At 35.8% G+C, this 17210-nt stretch overlaps 1 protein-coding gene across 1 annotated transcript; it reads left to right on the top strand.

Annotated features, from left to right (window-relative positions):
* Positions 1 to 765: 765 nt before the first annotated feature.
* On the top strand, positions 766 to 16057 carry LOC123660370 (sialin). Its single transcript, XM_045595462.1, has 11 exons — positions 766 to 908; positions 5027 to 5241; positions 6644 to 6734; positions 7812 to 7960; positions 9015 to 9162; positions 9857 to 10002; positions 11818 to 11970; positions 12602 to 12734; positions 13140 to 13295; positions 15515 to 15600; positions 15871 to 16057. The coding sequence occupies exons 1-11, from the start codon at positions 875 to 877 to the stop codon at positions 16054 to 16056; spliced, it is 1497 nt and encodes a 498-aa protein (XP_045451418.1). The 5' UTR covers positions 766 to 874; the 3' UTR covers position 16057.
* Positions 16058 to 17210: the final 1153 nt, after the last annotated feature.

Below are 17210 nucleotides of genomic sequence, written 5' to 3'. Positions count from 1 at the left end.
CTATATTTTCTTAATCTAATCTTTCAACATCTATAGCCTGGTATTTTTTAATTAACATATTATCATATTTACAAGCTGGTACAGGGCGGGGTGTCATAATTAATAGTAAATTCTTCGCTTCACGTCAAAATTCAAAAGCACCAAGGTCGTTGATTCTCTTCAACGAATGTAGAGTAGCGAAGAGTAGCTAGCTAAAAGCATTTAGCAAGCAAGCACGAATCTAGGGAAGTGGTGGCGGTGAAAAACAAAACAACGTTACATTTGTTTATCTATATACTTTATCTAATACTTTCTTATATCCTATACACCATCCCTTGATGAAATGTAAAACTAATCATAATTTGAAACTTATTCGTAGAAACAAATTATAAGGCTTTAAAATTTTCATTTTAACAATTTAAGGCTTTGCAAATTGTAATAATATTAGTACTAATAATATTAGTTTATAATTGTAGCCTTGTTCATATTCATATATCTCCCTGTTTTAAATAAAACGATATTGAACGAAATATGAAAAAGACATAAAAAGAATATTTAGTTATTTACTATTAGTTTCATTGATCCTGAAAGCTTTGAAGGTCACCTTGAAAGACCGCGAAAGCTCAAATGGACGCGACGGAGCACACGAGTATCGTAAAATTATTTGGGTGCATGCTTGTCCGCACGTTGCACCGTCTACGACAAACGGTATAGTCTACGATAATGTAAACGTAAATGCATAATATAGGGAACCGTCGAGAGGAATTTCATCACATTGCGTTATTTGTATGGAACAATTCTTGAAGTTCGTACGTGTCGCTTGTCTCACTTTACGTGTTTATTATTTTTTGTTATTTCTTAATGAAATAAGTTTAATAACTAGTTGATAGCCAAAATGGATGTGCCAGCGAAAGGAAATATATTGGGGCGTAAGTATTTTTTATTTTTTTAATTGGTATTCGTATATTTTGTGTTTTGTGAAAATGTTGCGTAAATCAAAAAAGATGTTACAAATATGTTTTAAAATTTATAAATGAAGTTTAGTGTTATTAAATTATTTTTAATTTATGAATTAATATATTTATAATTTTCAATAAGTATAATTTACCAAAAATAATCGAAGACTTATTTTTCTTTATAAACTGTTTTGTTAAACGTTTTTTAGTTTGTTGTATAATAAATCATAAGTATATATAAATAAATCTTACATATAACATTTTATATTAGTTACCATACACCTCGGAAAAGGCTGGATCGATTTTTATGAAATTTTGTGTGCATTTCGGGTAGGTCTGAGAATCGGCCAACATTTATTTTTCATACCCCTAAGTTATAAGCCCCCTCTTTAAGGGGATTAATAATATATATAGGAAAACAACATTTGCCAGGTCAGCCATTGATATATATATTTACATATTTTTGTAATTTTTTAAATACACAAGGATATTACGGACAAATAGTGTATTAATTAAAATTAATAAAGTATCTTCATGTTAAAGCTAATAATATAATTATATTTAATAATAGTATACATGTTTTGATACTCACTGTGGAATTTTCCAGGATAACTATTTACTCGTTAAACATGTACATTTAAATTATCTTCTAACGACATTTAGGAGATAAATAATTATCTATTAGAGACAGTAACGTTCACAAATTTTTGGGTGTTTTTATTTTATTAGATGATATTTAATGTTAAGATTTAAATGATTTTGCAATAAATATAATTTAAGGCGGTGTTGTGCTCACAGTTTAATGACATTGTTTTTCGGAAAACACCGTAAAAGTTATCAAGAAAAACAAACGGAAATCATTTTGTCAAAATGATATTATTATTATTTTGTTATAGTTATTTGCGTAGTTTAGGTATTTGTCGTGAGGTTGATAAAATTAATATTATTTTCATAGTATTATCCTTGAGTTAATATTGACGGATCGTCCTATTTATCGTATTTATTGAAATGATTTTATTTTTTCAAGAGTTACATTAAAATATTTTGTAACATATTAGTGAAGAAAAACTTTTTGCTTTGCGTTTAACCTCTCGTCCTCTACGATATCTACAAGAGTTCAAACAATGAGTTTCTTTTATATGAATAAAGAATGTACCTAGGTAAAAGGATCGTAGTATTTTCTGTCCGCTTATTAGCTATTTTCTGTCACTAATTAATTATAATGTATTTTTATAAATAGGATTTATTAATAATAATGTCGGTAAGCCTTCTTAGCCGACTTCCAAAATGAACAAGAATCTAAATCTCGGTGTACATTTGTTGTCATGTCATGTCTTCAAAAATTAATAACTGATTTTGATAAAACTTTGTTCAATATCACCATCGCTTAGAACCCGGGCTTTTTAATTATTTTTTTCTTGTTTTATACTCAAGACACTTTCAATAATAATTTTAATTAATGAAATTTTAAAGTTATTATTATTATAGACTGTTGTGTATCAACATACACAAACATACACAGTAAATATACAGAAAAAGACGTACCAACGCAATTTAATTGCTAAAAGAACGATTTGATACAGACAGTCTGCAATATACCTATTATTTTTTCATTACGGGTGTTCTATATTAACCAATGAAAATAAATTAACTATCGACCTAAATTTTAGCACTACCATTTTTTTTTTGTAAAATTGTATTGTAATTTTTATTTGTAATATATATTAGTAAGTTTGTATTCTATATTAACAATTGAAAATACTTACTATCGACCTAAATGAGACTACTCACGAGCCAACCATTTTCACAGATATGAGCTTAAATGACGAATGATTTTTGAAGTCTAAAATATATAGGTAAATTGATATTAAAAGACTGAATGATTTGTTTAACAGGTAAAGGTAGGTAAACCCATACCTAAAATTTTACAAAAACGTTTACAAAGTTTGTAATAAGCAAGATTATAGGCTATATTATAATGCAACATGCTACTATATATAAAGTGATTAAGAAGTAGCAATAAATTAAATAAACATTAAGCACTCATACATTTATCACTCAGCTTGGTAATTAAGTTATTAAAAATGTCAGTAATTTTTTAGTTAACTAGGTTTGTCTCGATTATAAGTTAGGTACTGTTAGATCATTAGATACTTTATCAGCAGTATTTCCAAAAGTTAGTGTCAGTTTCAGTTCAACTAACAAACTACAAAATTTTGGTTTTCACAAACGTGAGTAAGAAAATATTTGACTGTGATAAAACATCAGAATTTTTATTGTCTGTCAGATACTTTTACCGATCAGAAAAGTAATTGAAACATCATATAATTTATTCTCTATCTAAAAATGTTATAAGCGATATAACCACACGCAAAGATTCACCTCATTTCATTTAAGGAAGGGAGTAGGGGGAGTAAGGGGGGGAGGGAGTTAAGTCATCAGTGCGTAGTAGGTATATGTGTATATACTATACATGTGATATAACAATGAGGAAAATGAAGAACAAAAATCTCATTCACTATTTATACACATCACAAATAAACGAAATAGTTGTGATTACATTATTTTAACCGACTTCCAAAAAAGGAGGAGGTTCTCAATTCGATGTATTTTTTTTTATGTATGTTACACCAGAACTTTTGACCGTGTGGACCGATTTCGACAATTTTTTTTTAATCGAAAGGTGATGTGTGCCAATCGGTCCCATTTAAATTTATTTGAGATCCAACAACTACTTTTCGAGTTATATCTAATAATGCGTTTTTACTTGACGCTTTTTTCGTCGACCTACGTTGTATTATACCGCATAACTTTCTACTGGATGTACCGATTTTAATAATTCTTTTTTTTGTTGGAAAGGAGATATCCCTAGTTTAGTACCATGATAAGGAAACCAGGATCTGATGATGGGATCTCAGAGAAATCGAGGGAAACTGTTGAAAATCCGCAATAACTTTTTACTGGGTGTACCGATTTTGATAATTCTTTTTTTGTTGGAAAGAAGATATCCCTAGTTTAGTACTATGATAAGGAAACCAGGATCTGATGATTGGGTCCCAGAGAAATCGAGGGAAACTCTTGAAAATCCGCAATAACTTTTTACTGGGTGTACCGATTTTAATAATTTTTAATTTAATCGAAAGCTGCTGTTTGTCATGTGGTCACATATAAATTTTATTGAGATTTGATAACTACTTTTTGAGTAATCTTTGATAACGCGTAGTTACTTGACTATTTTTTCGTCGATCCACGTTGTATTACTCGTCGATGTAATTGAAGTCGGTTTTTGTTTCGTTTGCGAACAAACACAATTATGTAATAAGTACACAGTCTAAAAATATACGTATATTTGTATTATAAGTTATTATAATGATTAACTAGCTGTGCCCGCGACTTCGTCCGCGTGGAATTTAACAAAAAGTTATTGTTCAGTTCGCAGAGTTATAAAATATATAAATTTCTAAAATAAAAGTAACATAAGTTCCTCCTTATTACATCAGCTATCTAGCAGTGATAGTCCCGTCAAAATCGGTCCAACCGTTTCAGAGATTAGCCGGAACAAACAGACAGACAAGAATTATAAGAAATGTTATTTTTGTATATGTACCGTATACATCCATATGAATTTAGTAAAAAGCGGTTATTATAATATTACAAACAGACACTCGATTTTATTCATTTGTATAGATTATCAAAAATGAATTTCGAAGCTTGGTTAATGTGCTATTTTATTTTGTCAAAATTTTATATAACAGTTTTTCGTCTAACACAGTTCAATAATTTTAGCGTGGCATAGTGACAATTTTTTTTATAGTGACTAATTTTTGTCATGTGTTGTGATCCCCATGGTGAGAATATCAGTTAGATATTGTTATAATTGTTCCAACGCGTCGTCAAATTAATTCTTATGCTTATAACTAATCTCTTTTTCGGTTTACATTAGATTAGGATGTAGTTGTAAGAAATCGTAAAAAAAAAAACAACTATAATATGTATTCTTGGAGTCGTTTTCAAATGATATATAATCTATATAATTTATTGCAATTATTTTAAATATATGAAACACAACAAGCAATTATGTATTTTTCCAGGGGTAGTACCAGCACGGTACATACTCGCGATCCTCGGTTCTATAGGCATGGCGATAGTGTACGGGTTGAAGGTGAACTTGTCAGTCGCCATGGTGGGCATGCTGAACCACACCGCTATACACCATGCTGTACATAATGTGAAGGACGAAGATAACCTGACAGTCTCGACTGGAGAAATAGAGTGCGCACCAACGGGAAATATGACTAATGCTAAGGTAAATCATTTTGGTTTCTTTATGCGTCTTTTTGTATACATCTAAAAAGTTCTGGTGTAGTCTTGCGAATGTTCCATTAATGATCGATATTGTTGGTTCGATTCTCGCTCGGAGCAAATGTTATTTTATATGAATATTTGTTTCTAGACTGGATGTATGTATAGATATGGATAACGTATCTCGGCGACAATTAATACCAAACGAGAATCCTTATGCTTGGTAAAAAAGTCTCTATCTTCCCATATTTTATTAGACGTTAGTTTTTTTTTCCATTCTCCTTCTTCTACTTTGCTTAATTGAATGTATATATCTGTTAATAAAAATGTGATTTGTAAAACCAAATTTCATTTCTGTAATTATAAGTTTAGTTAAGATAACATAAGAACATAATTTCGTGGTTAGATTTAGAAATTTCATATTAATTGATATTTTGCCTATGGAAAATGAATTCTAACAATTGGTTTACATAAAAGATAAATATAATGTAGTAAAAAGTCTTATAATTAATCTTGTAAAAACTGAAAAATAATTTGGCATACGTTTTGTAAACTTTTAGTAAATTTAAAATTAAATATAGATACGTTTATAAATCTCGTACTTTTAAATGCTTATCACAAATGTGATCACTTTAAACGTAAATATATTTTTGGAATATGGAACGATCATAAATTGTTGGAAGTTACGTTTGTTTTTAACCCTGGAATTAACGGAGTGACGTTAATTTAAATATTTCTGGCTTGATAATAAACTCAACGACTATAAATACATTTATTGCTGCAAAAATAGGAGTTAAGAATATTTCTCTTGGTATTAATTTCATTTACTAAAGAAAGATTCTCATTCGACTACTGGCACATTACATCTAGAAACTAAGTATACACTTCATAACAAAAAAATTAAGGATATTTTTCCTGTGAATTAAAATTCATTTACGAATACGTAACGCCATAAACGAATTGTTATTGATTTTCTTGAAAAGGCAGACCTGATTCGCGCTGCCGCATCGTTGTTTGTGTAATTTAGTTCATTTTTATTATTTTTAATTTAGATTTTTGCTTGATTTTGATTTTCTTTTTTGACAAAGTTCTTTAATTAGGTATTTTATTAATATAACTTTTTTTTTACGAGGGGAAAATCCATCATGGATACCCTCCGGCGCGGGGGCGCCAAGGGGTTATGTCAGACTCCTACTGACTAAAAAAAAACCACCACGTGTGAGCAGTCGTCCGCCTGGGTGGGGCGAGAAGGGGTCGCGCTAGCATTCGCCACCTCGTCCCAGATTTTATTAAAATACCTACCTAGACCATACATACCTATTGCATATCAGTTTGCAGTTTAAATGGGTTTTGATCATAAATTAATGAACAAATTTACTTGGTTGTATCAAGTATTTATTTTCTAGGAGGCAGATGGACCTTTTCTTTGGTCTTCTGAAGTGCAGGGCATCATTCTCAGCTGCTATTTCTGGGGCTACTTTGTCTCGCAAATTCCTGGTAAGATGCGACAATAGTCATAATAAACGAATTTATTGTAGAAATTAAATTGCTTTAATAATAATAGTCTTTGTTTTTTTTTTTTAATTTGTAACGAAGAAGTTTTTTTATTAGGGATTAGGTAAAGGTACTCACACTCAGATTCAGTCACATTGTAGGCATACGTATATAGTTTTTCAAATAAAACTTCTTTACGTACGCTTGACTTGAGAAGTAAGCTGGTGAATGTGTGACGAGGGCGTCACAAAAAGTGTTGGGGCAATGCGAACAGAACAAAAGAGAGAGGTGTATCGTTCCATAGCTTAATTGGCTAGAGCGCCGACACGGTACATCGGAGACGCTGTTCGAACCCCGCTGGAGCGGTCAATTTTTGATATGATATTCAAAAATGAGAGAGGTCTCTCTTTCTCTCATAGCCAGATTGTGAATTAGACACGGTGCTGGCCTATTGTGGAGGCCTATAGCTAAAGAAATTTTACTTCAGTCGTGTGGTCAAAAGCACACTCGTTTATTTTTATACAACTGTCGTCTCTCCTTCGACTCGTTTGTTTTTATTCATATGTCGGCAAACAAGCGTACGGCTCACCTTATGGCTTGCGATTAGTGTAACCTCTATACCTGCAACATTAGAAGCATCGCAAGCGCGTTTCAGACCCTACCCCCCAATCCCCCCAGGAGCTTTGGTCACCTTACTCACCAACAGGAACACAACAGTGCTTGAAAGTAGTATTATTTAGCTGTGATCTTCTGTAAGATCGAAGTAGTTCCCTAGTCATGAAACAATAGTCTCAAACATGAAAGTAGTGCATTTTTAAGTAATAATCAAACCTAGCTAGTGTTTTGGAAAATTAACTTTTTAAACTACGAGTATCAAGGCCACTAACACCATGATTTTTGTGTAAAAAGTTTATACATCGCGATATTTCGACACTATTCATACAACATTCTACTACTGTTCCTACAGTAGATTAAAAAAAATACCTTTAAAGTATCATGATCAGATTTCATGTGTTATATGTGTGTATATTTTGTATATTATGAATTGAATCTGTGTTTATATTTTTTATTTTATTTAAGGTGGCCGTATAGCGGAGTTGTTCTCAGCGAAATGGGTAATGTTCTTCAGCGTGACGATCAACGTGGTGTGCACATTGCTCACTCCCGTCATGGCGGAGGCGCACTATGTAGCTGTGGTCTTTATGAGGGTGGGGGAAGGGATTGGTGGGGTAAGTTCAGTAGTAGAGTGAATAGTGGTCACTTCTGTGAACACTTTTTTTTGTATAAATAATGTAATAAAAATAATGAAATTGACCAATATTCTAAAGCTTTAATGTTTGTACATTTCGTGGAACATTACATTATAGGCAAATAAAATTATTTTTCTAAAATTTTTGAAGTAAAACTTCTTTACGCACGCTTGTCTCGGGGAGTAAGCTGTAGTGCTATTCTTTAAGAACATTTTCGTGTCTCGACAGCGGAATCCGCGGTGAGATATCAAATTCGTATTCATTAAAACTCGACAGTCCCGTAGCGCCACACTTGTGAGTGCGGCGACGAGTCGAACCCTGTTGCGTGAGAACGTTGCGTTTAATAGTATGAATTGGGTATTCTGTAAGGCGATTTACCGCTTCACACATCACAATTCGAGACTTGATTCGATACTTGACTTCATGCACATATTCTAAAATAAAGTCATAAGAAAAGAATATCGATAAAATAAACACAGCTCTAAATTGCCGCTCTTCGATTCGACACTCACTTCACATCGCTTGTGCGTACGCAATGTTTACAGAATTCCAAACCAAGGTGAAGTGGGTTCGCTTTCGAAGTGAGCGCTGTCACTCAGGTGAAGCTCGATATCGAAATTGTTATTTACAGAATAGCCCTGCTGGTGACGAGAGCGTTACGAAAGGTACCTGCCGGTCACGTTTATAGCCAGTTACGTTTCGTATATCTAAGTGCAGGCCTGTTGTGCAGAAGTTTGACTTCAGTCGTGTGGTCTAAGGCATACTCATTTTTTTATATCTTCGACATACACACACGGTTGTCTGTTCCTGATAAGAACTTTTATGCTTATGTTGTAACATAAGCTACATATTTTATCGAGGTGGAAATCGAACCTACAAACCTAGAAGCAGAAAACACGATCACTGCAAACTAGGCCATAGGGCTAGTCAAAATATATCAAATAAACCAAAAAAATTGTATATAACTTCGTTGTGCAATAAACAATAAAAAAAGTAATCTGCAAAGATATGCAAATATTTCTCGCATATGCAGGGCGTGACATTCCCCGCCATGCACGTACTTCTGTCGAAGTGGGCGCCGCCCAGCGAGCGCAGTGTACTCGCGGCTCTAGTATACGCAGGCACATCACTGGGCACTGTCATATCCATGTTAATGGCGGGTGTACTTACTGCTACACTTGGTAAGTTGTATACTATTGGTATTGTACTGTGATAGGTCTTTACACATATCTTGGCGAAGGTTCCTTCACATTCCTGGACACCGTCATTTCCATATTCATTACGGGCGTGCTCACTACCACACTCAGTAAGTGATGTAATAGGAATTTATTTGGCTTGAGAGTTTTTTTTTGCCAACTATTTTCGAAGCATCTGGTAGAAAATGTAACAAATAATGTGTAGAAAATGTAACTAATAATGTGTAAAAAAGTTTTTGATAACATAGTCAGTTATTAAATTAGTAATGTAGAGCAATCCATGATAGCATTACAAGAGTATCTTCTGTTCATCATCATCATCATTCCAGCCTATTGTAGTCCACTGCTGGACATAGGCCTCCACAAGTTCGCGCCAAAAATGCGTGAACTCATGTGTGTTGCCCATAGTCACCACGCTGGGCAGGCGGGTTGGTGACCCCAGGGCTGGCTTTGTCGCACCGAAGACGCTGCTCCCGTCTTCGGTCTGTGTGTTTCAAAGCCAGCGGTTAGATGGTTATCGCGCCATCGGTCGGCTTCTTAAGTTCCAAGGTGGTAGTGGAACCTTGTTATCCCTTAGTCGCCTCTTACGACACCCACGGGAAGAGAGGGGGTGGCTATATTCTTTGGTGCCGTAGCCACACAGCACAATCTTCTTTTGTCCAAATTCAATTTCAATTAGGCTGGGAAAGCGTGTTCTACGTGATGGGCGGGCTGTCGTGCGCGTGGTGCGCGCTGTGGGTGTGGCTGGTGCGGGACTCGCCGCAGACACAGCCGCTCATCAGTGTCGAGGAACGGGAGATGATCGTCACCGCACTGGGCGGAAAAGTTGACGGACATGGACAGAAGGTAAGTTTTTTAAAATTAAATCAGGGAAATGTGTATCAGGTGATACATTTAGGGAAGAATGCTCGTAGCTTATTAATTTTCAAGTTAATGTAGATGTTATGTTAAATGTTATGATATCAAAGCGTAGGTCGGCAAAAAAGCGTATGGCTCACCTGATCTTAAGTGTTTACTTTAGCTTAGAGACGCCTGCAACACCATAAGCAACGTCAACGTGTTGTCGACAACATACTCAATTTTCCCTAGGAGCTCTTGTTACTTTACCACGTTGGGCTGCTCCACATTTTGAGCAGATTATTTTCTGCTGCATCTTACCTTTGTTAAAATTTATCGTTCTACCTGTTATCATGATCAAAATATTTTTACTAGTATTTTTTTACTGTTTTTAAAACCCTACCAAAAGATCATATATTGAACTTCAATAATTACATAAACTTGGAATTAAGAGCCATTTCACAAAAATCGGTAACAATCCGCGAAATTGTAATATTTTGACGTCGTTAATCTCAGTGTTGGATGCAATAATGTAATTTATATTCTTGAAATATAATAGAGCAACCTTTGTTGTAGTCCATAGTCAGATCAGAATTTTGATTTATACCTATTATGTGTATAAAATTATTAACCTTTTCATCAGCCTCCTCCCTGGGTAAACGGTCGCAATGTATACATTGAAGTCCTACTTTTCAATAACCTCTACGTTGAAACCATTTTAAAAAAATATCATAATATGTGGAATATAATTTTGTTGTCCACTATCATAGATTTTTATTCCATTTGTATCTCTATTAAACGATAAAAAAAATTTAAAGTTACGAATATTTTCCAAATAAGTTCAATTTTAAAAGCGATATTTCTCTTAGAAAACTAAGAAATTTTAACGAACTATCTTCATCAAAGTAAACTTACATCATTAAGGAATACAAAAAAAAAAAATAATTAAAAGATGTAATTATTTTTAATACATTTTATATTAAATAATAAAAAGATAGTATATATTGCCACGCATCAAGCCCGGTAAATCAGTCGAGCGCTAGCGCTCTTAGAGGTAAGGTCCACGCCAAATTCTGCGCAGCCGTCTCTTTCGCTCACACGCGCCAAGCGCCTGTTGTTATAGCGGATAAAACGCATTTGATACTTTCATAATAAAATATAAATAAAATAAACATATTACAAAAATGACTGTAAAATAATATAATGATAATTTCTGTAAACAAATGTATAATTTAATTTTCTTTTCTCACATTATCAATACAAATAGGCATTTCAATCTGTTTGTCTTGTTATTTGTTAATTAATATGTTTGTCGTTGTCGATGTCATAAAATGTTTTTTTATTCATATCGTAAATATTAGATTCATTCGTAAACTGAAAAAACTAAATCAATTTAAAAAAAATTGTTTCATAAAATTGATTTTTTAAATTTTATTTTAAATTTATTGACTGTTGTTATATAACATACTTAAAATTTTTAACAAATTAATTATGTAAAAAACATTTTATACCATAGTTATAATTTTTATTATACATCAGAAAATGATAACGATGGTCTTTTGGTTGTCACACTATAAGTACTAGCACAAAGATCGCGCGGCTCGTACGACTCGCGCGATGCGACCAAATTTACCTAAACTTGCAGAGCGTAAAATTGTGAAATGGCTCTTAACCATACCTTAGATTAAGACATTTAACATGAGATTAAAACTACTTCTTATCTTTTTCATCGTTTTTATTTTCTGAATTTTACAAAAATTTAGTTTTATTAATGATATAATATAAAAAAAATCTTTTTTCTAGAAAAAGATGGCTGTACCATGGAAAGCCGTGTTCACGTCAGGGCCGTTTTTAGCTATCTTAGTGGCGCATGCCTGCTCCAACTGGGGCTGGTACATGTTGCTCATAGAACTGCCCTTCTATATGAAACAAGTGCTCAAGTTCAACATGACTGAGGTTAGTTAGACTGATTACTGAATTATTTTTTTAGCTGTTAAGTATATTTTTTTTTTGGTTTTTGTCCATTATAATAAATTAATTATTATATACTAACATTTATGTAGTAAAACTTCTTTGCGCACGCTTGATTTGGGGAGTAAGCTGGTGAATGCGTGACGAGAGCGTTACGAAAAATGTGATCAAAGAAGGCGAACGGAAGTTGAGAGGGGAATAAGTTAGATAAAGCTAAAGAAGTTTCACTTCAGTCGTGTCGTCTACAGTACACTCATTTTTTTTTAAAGCTTCACGTACACTGAGTAACATGAAATCTTATGTCAGGAATCTAGAAATACACCTTAGTCTAAATGGTCTAATGGTAAAGGTCTAAAAAGTTTAAATGGTTTATTTGTATTGTTAGTTTTTACGAGTGGAGATCGAATCTGCGACCGTTAGTGCAACAATTAGATTGCTCTTCTTGCTTGAGCATATAGTTTACAAAACGACAATTTGTGTGATTTTGATTGTTATCAATTATGACTATGGAAACCCATATAGAACGGTGCAATAATTTAAAAAAAATTGCGCATTACCGCATTTTAATAATTAGTAGTTGTGAAGGCACGTTGGAGTAATAGATAAAGATTTTCAGAATGCAGTAACGACCGCTCTGCCGTTCCTGTCGCTGTGGTTCTTCAGTATAGGTCTGAGCCGAGGTCTAGATTGGTTGCGTAATAAAGGAAAGATTACTACCACCACTGCCAGGAAGATTGGCACTTTGTTCGGTAAGATTGTATTCTTGTGCCACGTTTTGCATGTATAACATTTAACTTTTAATATTTTTTTAGAATTCTGCATTTAAAGAGTGCAAAAGTCCCACTACTAAGATGCCGACTCTACCCCTAATCCATCCAAGGAGCTCTATTTACCTTACACACCACAGGAACACAACATTACTTGAGAGGGGGAGCGGGATATATTCTGCTCTGCCCTATTTATTATTTATTTATTTAACACTTTATTGTACACCATACAAATAAAATAAGCAAGCAACATTAGCAATAATTTGTAGGAAAAAAAAATGTACAAAAGGCGGCCTTATTGCTTAAGAGCAATCTAGCTCTAGCACCCTACCTAAGTGAGTCCATACCTACAATGAATCCATAAATAAGCGCTGGTGGTGTTGCCAGCGTCGGCGGTGCCGGCGGCGTGCCTGCTGGCGCTGTGCTACGTGCGGTGCGCGCGCGGCGCGGCGGTGGCGCTCACGGCGCTCGCGGTCACCGCCATCGGGGGCATGTTCTGCGGGTTCCTCTCCAACCACATCGACATCGCGCCCAACTTCGCTGGTACTGTACTTCTACACGCACACACGCTCACACGCAGACACACACTCACACACACCGGCGCTCGCGGTCACCGCCATCGGGGGCATGTTCTGCGGGTCCCTCTCCAACTACATCGACATCGCGCCCAACTTCGCTGGTACTGTACTTCTACACGCACACACGCTCACACGCACACACGCTCACACGCACACACACTCACACACACCGGCGCTCGCGGTCACCACCATCGGGGGCATGTTCTGCGGGTTCCTCTCCAACCACATCGACATCGCGCCCAACTTCGCTGGTACTGTACTTCTACACGCACACACGCTCACACGCAGACACACACTCACACACACCGGCGCTCGCGGTCACCGCCATCGGGGGCATGTTCTGCGGGTCCCTCTCCAACTACATCGACATCGCGCCCAACTTCGCTGGTACTGTACTTCTACACGCACACACGCTCACACGCACACACGCTCACACGCACACACGCTCACACGCACACACACTCACACACACCGGCGCTCGCGGTCACCACCATCGGGGGCATGTTCTGCGGGTTCCTCTCCAACCACATCGACATCGCGCCCAACTTCGCTGGTACTGTACTTCTACACGCACACACGCTCACACGCAGACACACACTCACACACACCGGCGCTCGCGGTCACCGCCATCGGGGGCATGTTCTGCGGGTCCCTCTCCAACTACATCGACATCGCGCCCAACTTCGCTGGTACTGTACTTCTACACGCACACACGCTCACACGCACACACGCTCACACGCACACACACTCACACACACCGGCGCTCGCGGTCACCACCATCGGGGGCATGTTCTGCGGGTTCCTCTCCAACCACATCGACATCGCGCCCAACTTCGCTGGTACTGTACTTCTACACGCACACACGCTCACACGCAGACACACACTCACACACACCGGCGCTCGCGGTCACCGCCATCGGGGGCATGTTCTGCGGGTCCCTCTCCAACTACATCGACATCGCGCCCAACTTCGCTGGTACTGTACTTCTACACGCACACACGCTCACACGCACACACGCTCACACGCACACACACTCACACACACCGGCGCTCGCGGTCACCGCCATCGGGGGCATGTTCTGCGGGTTCCTCTCCAACCACATCGACATCGCGCCCAACTTCGCTGGTACTGTACTTCTACACGCACACACGCTCACACGCAGACACACACTCACACACACCGGCGCTCGCGGTCACCGCCATCGGGGGCATGTTCTGCGGGTCCCTCTCCAACTACATCGACATCGCGCCCAACTTCGCTGGTACTGTACTTCTACACGCACACACGCTCACACGCACACACGCTCACACGCACACACACTCACACACACTCACACACACCGGCGCTCGCGGTCACCACCATCGGGGGCATGTTCTGCGGGTTCCTCTCCAACCACATCGACATCGCGCCCAACTTCGCTGGTACTGTACTTCTACACGCACACACGCTCACACGCACACACGCTCACACGCACACACACTCACACACACCGGCGCTCGCGGTCACCACCATCGGGGGCATGTTCTGCGGGTTCCTCTCCAACCACATCGACATCGCGCCCAACTTCGCTGGTACTGTACTTCTACACGCACACACGCTCACACGCACACACACGTAGGTAGCGTACTTCTACACTTAGCACGCACACACGCTCACACACACACACACACACACACACGTAGGTAGCGTACTTCTACACTTAACACGCTCACATGTACACGTACACGCACACACACACACACACACACACACACACACACACACTCACACACACGTGCAGTATATTTACGTACGTAATGGATGCGTACGTAGCGTACGGTTTATGTAGAACTTAATTTTAAATAATGCTATGATGCTAGCTTTCTAATGTTAAGATACTGCTTAAGATTATAATTTGGTTTGTATTGTGTAGGTATGCTTGTTACATTCACTTATACATATAAATGAGACATGCGTATATAGATTAATGGCTAGAATCGTATTATTAAAAGTATTCGTGTTAAAAATAGAATTTGAATGTAAATTTCAAATGTCATTTCCTATCCTAAAAAAAGACATACAAAAATAATAATCAACATGTATTATAAAAAACATAAATAATTGCACGTATACATTTATTACGTATACAAAAAGATGTAATATACATAATAATTTTTTTACATATTTTCCAACTATTATTTATAGGAACGCTGATGGCTTTAACGAATACTGTCGCCACCATTCCCGGAATTGTCGTACCTATCTTCGTCGGTGTCTTGACTAATGGCAATGTAAGATTTTCTAAGTATTCCAAAAATTTGGTCCATCAAGCCGGATATACCCGTACTTTTATAATGATTTTGGTAGAATTATTAAAGATAAAAAATACGAATATTCTAATTAAATTATGACGGGATTTCCAGTAGTATTTTAAATGGCTATGTATAATTAATAAATAAACTTAACATTTAAATGTGTTATCTTAACTGGTACTTTCCAAGTGTTCAATAGTAACTGAATATAGTTACTTATTAATAATAGTTTTGTTTTTCAAATTACAGCAAACAATATCAGCTTGGCGCGTCATCTTCTTTGTAACGATAGGTTTGTATATTATCGAGATTATCGTTTACACGTTATTCGGTTCAGGCGAAGAACAGCCTTGGAATAAAGTACCGGAAGCAAACGAAAAATCTGAAGAGACGCCTTTGAAAACTAAAGAAGAAGCTTTAAATAAATCTTTATAAATTAATCTTTATTTTGAACACAATAATAATGGTCAGTTGATATTTAAAATCTTAATAAGTCATTTGCTTAAGTAAGCGAACGGTTGTATAAGCGTTCGCTTAGTTGAGCAAAACACTAGAACATTTTGCGCTTTTTTAACCGACTCCCAAAACGGAGGAGGTTCTCAGTTCGATTGTATTTTTTTTAATGTATGTTACATCAGAAATTTTGACTGGATTGACCGATTTCGATGAATTTTATTTTAATAGAAAGGTGTTGCGTGTCATTTGGTCCCATTTAAATTTAATTGAGATGTGACACGTACTTTTAGAGTTATATCTAATAATGCGTATTTACTAGACTATTATTTCGTCGACCTACGTTGTACTTAACCGCATAACTTTTTACTGTGTTTATCGATTTTGATGATCCTTCCTTTAATCGAAAGCTAAAGCTTGTCATGTACTTAGTCTTGTTTAAATTTGATCGATATCTGGTGACTACTTTTTGAGTAATCTTTGACAGCGCGTATTTATTTGACTATTTTTTCGTCTTATTACGTTGTATTAGTTGTCGATGTAATTGAGTCGGTTTTTTTTCGATTGCGATCAAACACAATTATTACACTTTTGGTCAACTAAACTCACGCGTGGTTAATAGTTCGAATTATTTTATTGCATTGTAAAATATTTATAAACCAAACGATAATTTATTACATATACAAGTTTACTTATGAAGTTTCGGAGTATTTATTCAGAATTAGACAAATATTTAAGAAATGTATGAACTAGACTGATTTGGTTTTGTATATTTATTATTATGATAAATAAGTTTTCAATAAGGTAATATGCTTTTTAAAATAAAACAAGTATTTTAATTTTGACATGTTTTAGTCGTAGTCCTAATTATCAGACTTTGTAATTAATTGCTAAAAAATTACTTTTAAAAAATTGTTAGACAATTCATGTTAGTTTTTATCTATCTATGTTTAAATTACATATTTATTTATTTTAAGTTGTGTATTTCACCTCACTAAATTTTGCACTAGAAAGTAAAAAAAAGAAATTCCTATTTTTTCCGATCTGATAATATGTGAAATAATAGATTTATTTTAAAGATTTGTATAAGCTCAAATTAATATTATATATCATACATTTTCGTAATACTATATATA

This window comes from Melitaea cinxia, chromosome 15, assembly GCF_905220565.1.
Source record: "Melitaea cinxia chromosome 15, ilMelCinx1.1, whole genome shotgun sequence".
Lineage (NCBI taxonomy): Eukaryota > Metazoa > Arthropoda > Insecta > Lepidoptera > Nymphalidae > Melitaea > Melitaea cinxia.
Note: the sequence above shows the minus strand (reverse complement) of the source record. Positions and strands in the feature narration are given on the sequence as shown.